Raw genomic sequence first — 5,999 nt, 5'->3', positions numbered from 1 at the left:
TCGCCGAGGCCCCGGGCTCCGAGCCCGCCTGCCGCCCGCTGGCCTTCCGGTCGGACCCGTTCACGGACTACGGCTCCTCGCTCACCGTCACGCTGCCGCCCGAGCTGCCGGCGCACCAGCCCTTCCAGGTGGTCCTGCGCTACACCTCGACCGACGCCCCCGCTGTGAGTCCCGCCGGGGGTCGCCGGGCCGGACCCTGCTCTGGGGCACCCGGGGGAGCAGAGCGTGGGGCCGCGGGGGGCCGAGCCCTTCCCCGGGGCCCGCTGGTTTCCAGCTGCCTGCTCCGAGGTCTTAGCGCTCAGACTGGAGCTGCAGGTTCAGGCCCGGTGGGCACTGGGGCCTGGGAACAGTGACACCCTGAGAAGGCTCTGGGAGCCTTAGGAGCTCGGCCCTGCTCCGTGTAGGGGGGAGGCGGGGGGGGGGGGGGGAGGGGGCGGGGGTCGTGAGCCAAACGGAGCCTGGCTTTAAGCCGCGGTGGGCTGGGGCCCTTGGTGGCCCTGGCCTTCCCAGGTGTGAGCTCATCCAGGTGTGTTCCCTAGAGACACGGTAAGGGGCAGGTGGCTCCTGCGGAGGCAGGACCTAGCCTGTCTAGGCTTCTAGGCTGGACTTGGGTGCTAAGGTGGGTGTACCCCAGCTCTGACAGTGCCTTGGTGCCAGGCACACACAACCCCAGAGGCCCTGCCAGGAAAGCCAGCTAGGCAGGGCCAGGCCCAGCACTGTGGCGCCCGGATGGAGCAAGGCCTTTCCTTCCCTGAAGCATGGTGGGGCTGCTGGCCTTGCAGGTTGTGTGGGTGACGCGTGAAATCCCGAGTACTCACCTAACCACCACCCCTGCTGTGTGGGCCCTGGGAAGGGCCTCTTGCCACTGGTGGCGGGAACCCCCAAGTGGACAGGCTGAGGGCAGCAAAGGAGCAAGGTGGCATATCTGGCGAGGAAGAAGCCGTGTCCGGTGCACGTGCCCAGGAGCTCCTCTGAGGCCTGCCACCTTGGGTCTTCCCAGATGCCTCACCACCAGGCTTGGCCCATGCCCGCAGTGGTTGCCTGGGGCGTCCGGTCAGACCTGAGGGACACGCTCCCCCCTGACCCCACCTGGGCACATGGGCCCCATGGGTCCAAGCATGGCCAGCCTGGCGGCAGGACCAGGGTCCTCACCTGGCTGCTGTGGACAGGGCCCCTGAGCCAGGGTGGCCAATGTTTGGGGGTTCTGCTTGCTCCAGGCAGCACAGTCCCCACAGACTGAGTGTGGCCCCAGACCAGGGCCAGGCCCACACCTGAGGCAGCACAGTGGCGCTGGCCTCCAACATTACCATGGCGTGAGTGCTGCAGGGCTCACAGCTTGCATCCCCAAGCCTGCTCTTGGGCCACTGCAGGTCCTAGGATGTCTGGGCTTTCTGGGAGGCCCAGCCGGCAGGCCCCACGCCCTCGGAAACCAGTTGGGAGTGTTGCAGACCCCACCTTCTTCCCTTGCATCCTGCTCCTGCATCTCTCCACGCAAGGACACCATCCTTCTTCCCCGCAGTGTCCCAAGGTCAGACCAGCTGCCAGGGCAGGGGCTGGGAGCCTGGCTGGGGCAGAGCCCAGTTCCTCAGCCTAAGGGAGCCTTTGGGCCCCTTGGTCCCCGGAAAGCAGACAACCCACCGGGGCTAGGCATGGCTATGAGGCAGTGAGGAGGCGGCTATGGTGGAGGGGAAGGCAGAGCGGACACCAGAGTGGGCCAGGGGTAAAGGAGGGCAGGGGTTGAGGGCCAAGGACCACAGCAGGATCTCCTGTGGAGTCGCGTGTCCATGCAAGGAGGGCCCTTAGATCCTAGGCCTGGAGAGCCCAGAGGTCCCAGGCCGTCCCTGGAGGCTGACTTCTGGGACACATTCACCCCAGACAGGTCTCTGAGTATGTGGAAAACTTGAGCCCTAGCAGAAAAGGAAGACAGGCTTGCCGTGGTGAGGGGTCATTGTCGGGACAGCTGGAAGGGGCTTGGAGGAGCTCCACCAGTACTGGTAGAGGCCTAGCTGGGCGGGGGGAGAAGGGGTGACACCGCTCAGCAGCTCTGGGTACCCCTCCCCCATCCCCATGACGGCAGCAGCCTGGACTGTCCAGCTGTGTATCCACCCATGGTCCTGGGAAGACAGGTGAGCATGGGTCACCAGAGAGGATAGAGAACAATTCAGTTTGCTCCAACAATCACGGCCTGGAAGAGAGCAGAGTGGCAGCCACACAGCTGCTGCCCTGCCCCGCAGTGGGATGGGGCCTGGCCTCAGCACCCTGAGCTGGGATGGTCTTAAACTGGTTTGAGCCAGAGGTTGGCTTGTCCCTGGGGGTGGGACAGCAGCTGCCCTGATTACAGCCTTGCCACTGCAGCTATGACCTCCACGCCCTGGCCCAGAGGCCTTCCAAGGGCCACCTCTGTCCTCCGAGCCTCCTGCCTGGCTGCCTCTCACCCGCTGCCAGACCCTAGCCTCCTGCCGGCCCTAGGCTTGCCTTGGCTGCCGGCGATGGTCGCAAGCTCTGGTTCCCACACTTCCACGATCCGGGCTGAGACCAGACAGGCGGCTGGTCTGCGGGGATTTGGGGATTTGCATCTTGTGCTGCAAGTTTCCCCTCAAGCTCAGCTAATGCTAGCATGAGTTTTTCCCTCTTCTGCCCAGTGGTGCTGGGCGATTCCCCGGGCTGCCTCCGAACATATGACCTCCTTCCCAAGCAAGGCCTGGGCCTGGTGCCTGGTGCAGGGTGCGCTCTGGGTGAGCAGCCCTCCTGTCCCTCGGCCTGGGGGAGGGAAGCAAGGGTGGCAGGTGGGAGGTGAGGACTACGGGTTTGCCACAAGCTCAGCATAACTAGACTAGACTAGACTCCCAGCCCTCAGCCACCTTCTCGGCTGCTGCCCGGGGCCCTGGGCTGCCGCGTACTGACTGTCCGTGCCCCGCCCTGCCCGCAGATCTGGTGGCTGGACCCAGAGCTGACCTATGGCAACGCTAAGCCCTTCGTCTTCACCCAGGGCCACTCTGTGTGCAACCGCTCCTTCTTCCCCTGCTTCGACACGCCGGCTGTCAAGAGCACGTACTCGGCTGTCGTCAAGGTCAGACCTGCCCCCGCCGCCTCCAGGCACTGCCCAACCCCAGGCCAGCAGGGCAGAAGGGTGCCCGTCCCGCCAAGGCCCCGGCTGCCCTGCCACTTTCCTAGCAAGAGACCACCCTCGCTGCTCTGAAGGGGGCCACCCCGCCAGGATGGGCCCCGAGTTCACACTGGCCTGATGGGGCAGGGTCCCAGGTTAGGATGGGGTCCCGATGAGGACAGGGCTGAGCTCCCCGCTCCTCAGAGCTGGCAGCCCTAGCTGGGTGAGTTTTACAGACCGGAAGTTTGAGGTTCCCAGTATGGGTGGCTTCCTCACCCAGCTTGTGGGGCTCTATGAGGGGGTGTAGGGTCCCATCCATGATGTGGAATTCCCCGACCTGGGGGAGAGGGGGGGTCACTCTTGGGGGACCTAGAACTTCCTGTCCTCCTGCCTGGGAGCCAGGTGCCCTGCCCTGTCAGCCACAGCCCTGGTGGAGGGTACCCCAGCAGGCGGGGGCGCTGCCCTGTAGGCCGCGGGCCCGTGTGGGTGGAGGGTAGGCAGCCCTGCAGGCCGCGGGCCCGGGTGGGTGGAGGGTAGGCAGCCCTGGAGGCCGCGGGCCCGGGTGGGTGGAGGGTAGGCGGCCCTGCAGGCCGCGGGGCCCCAGCTGCCTCTGTTGCAGGCCCCGTCAGGGGTGCAGGTGCTGATGAGCGCAACTCGCAGCACATACGTGGAGGAGGAGGGCGTCTACCACTTCCACATGGAGCACCCCGTGCCCGCCTACCTCGTGGCCCTTGTGGCTGGAGACCTCAAGCCAGCAGACATCGGGCCCAGGTAGGGCCTCCTCCATCCCGCTGCTCTCTCTCAAGGCAGGGAGGGAGAACCCCATAGGCTGAGCTGCAGCCCGCACCCGTGCTGTCCTGCCCAAGCCCTCCACTGCGCTGCAGTTCATGTCAGACAGCCACAAGCCCTGAGGACCAACTCTGCTCCTGCCTGTGGCCAGGCCCAGAGTCACACTGCCAAAGCTTCCTTCTCACGTCTGCTCAGACCGGGCAGCCTGACCCACTTAGTACCTGGCCCTGCCAACCTGCCCTCCCTCCCTGGCCTCGCACAGCCAGGTGCACCTCCTGTCCTTGTGAGTCCCTTTAACCAGGAGGCAGAGGGAGCGTATGACTCCTCCGAATTCAGCGCCACCGCTGCTGTGGGAAGGGCCGGGGTCCCTCACGCAGGGAGGGAGGGTGGCCAACTGGGAGGGAAGGGAGGGCAGTGGGAAGGCTGGTTCATGCTGGTCAGCCTCACCCGTCCTCTCTACCCATGACAGGAGCCGCGTGTGGGCTGAGCCATGCCTTCTGCCCACGGCCACCAGCAAGCTGTCTGGCGTCGTGGAGCAGTGGCTAAGTGCGGCTGAGCGGCTCTATGGACCTTACATGTGGGGCAGGTATGTCGTGTCCTCGGGTTACACACCTGTCCCCATGTGGGGAGCCCAGGCGGGTGGCCACGTCGGGTGGGGTGTGGGCTGCTGAGCTCCTCTGTCCTGCCCTGCCTGCCCCTGGGCACAGGTATGACATCGTCTTCCTGCCCCCCTCCTTCCCCATCGTGGCGATGGAGAACCCCTGCCTCACCTTCATCATCTCCTCCATCCTGGAGAGCGACGAGTTCCTGGTCATCGATGTCATCCACGAGGTAGCCCACAGCTGGTTCGGCAATGCCGTCACCAATGCCACGTGGGAAGAGATGTGGCTGAGTGAGGGCCTGGCCACCTATGCCCAGCGCCGCATCACCACAGAGACTTACGGTACCCTTGAGGACAGGCAGGTGTAGTGTAGTGTGGGTGGTGGGGGTCACGGGTCTGGGTCTGAGGACAGGCAGGTGTAGTGTTGTGTGGGTGGTGGGGGTCACGGGTCTGGGTCTGAGGACAGGCAGGTATAGTGTGGTGTGGGGGGTGGGGGTCATGGTCTGGGTCTGAGGACAGGCAGGTATAGTGTGGTGTGGGTGGTGGGGGTCATGGTCTGGGTCTGAGGACAGGCAGGTGTAGTGTAGTGTGGGTGGTGGGGGTCACGGGTCTGGGTCTGAGGACAGGCAGGTGCAGGTGTAGTGTGGGTGGTGGGGGTCATGGTCTGGGTCTGAGGACAGGCAGGTGCAGGTGTAGTGTGGGGGTCATGGTCTGGGTCTGAGGACAGGCAGGTGCAGGTGTAGTGTGGGTGGTGGGGGTCATGGTCTGGGTCTGAGGACAGGCAGGTATAGTATGGTGTGGGTGGTGGGGGTCATGGTCTGGGTCTGAGGACAGGCAGGTGTAGTGTGGTGGGGGTCATGGTCTGGGTCTGAGGACAGGCAGGTGCAGGTGTAGTGTGGGTGGTGGGGGTCATGGTCTGGGTCTGAGGACAGGCAGGTGTAGTGTGGGCTGTGGGCTATGTCACAGGGTCTGGGACTGGCCATCACTGGTCAAGCCCACAGAGCTGAGTGGCAAGCAGCCAGGCACCAGACAGCACTGGGGCCGGCTCCGGCCACCTTAGCTGCCCACCTCTCATGTTCCCCTCCCCAGGTGCTGCCTTCACCTGCTTGGAGACAGCCTTCCGCCTGGACGCCCTGCACAGGCAGATGAGGCTGCTGGGGGAGGACAGCCCCGTCAGCAAGCTGCAGGTCAAGCTAGAGCCAGGTACACCCCCCACATGACACCTGTGCTGACAGCTCACGGGACCCCCAGAGGGCCCAGGGGTCCAATGCATGACACCTCTCGGGATCCCCCAGAGGACCCAGGGGTCCAATGCATGACACCTCTCGGGATCCCCCCAGAGGACTCAGGGGTCCAATGCATGACACCTCTCGGGATCCCCCAGAGGACCCAGGGGTCCAATGCATGTCACCTCTCAGGATCCCCCCAGAGGACATGGGGTCCAATGCATGACACCTCTCCAGGGCCCTCAGAGGACATGGGGTCCAATGCATGACACCTCTC

At 65.0% G+C, this 5,999-nt stretch overlaps 1 protein-coding gene across 1 annotated transcript in view; it reads left to right on the top strand.

Moving 5' to 3' along the window:
• Positions 1–5,999, top strand: part of Rnpepl1 (arginyl aminopeptidase (aminopeptidase B)-like 1) — a 16,175-nt gene that overhangs the window by 3,088 nt on the left and 7,088 nt on the right. Inside the window, exons 3-8 of the mRNA XM_013033653.1 lie at positions 1–164; positions 2,930–3,070; positions 3,726–3,877; positions 4,365–4,481; positions 4,603–4,838; positions 5,586–5,699. Of these exons, the coding sequence (XP_012889107.1) occupies positions 1–164; positions 2,930–3,070; positions 3,726–3,877; positions 4,365–4,481; positions 4,603–4,838; positions 5,586–5,699 (924 nt within the window). The remainder of the gene's footprint in view (positions 165–2,929; positions 3,071–3,725; positions 3,878–4,364; positions 4,482–4,602; positions 4,839–5,585; positions 5,700–5,999) is intronic.

This window comes from Dipodomys ordii, unplaced genomic scaffold, assembly GCF_000151885.1.
Source record: "Dipodomys ordii isolate 6190 unplaced genomic scaffold, Dord_2.0 Scaffold174, whole genome shotgun sequence".
In the NCBI taxonomy this organism is placed as follows: Eukaryota; Metazoa; Chordata; class Mammalia; order Rodentia; family Heteromyidae; genus Dipodomys; species Dipodomys ordii.
This window is presented reverse-complemented; position numbering and strand designations above follow the sequence as displayed.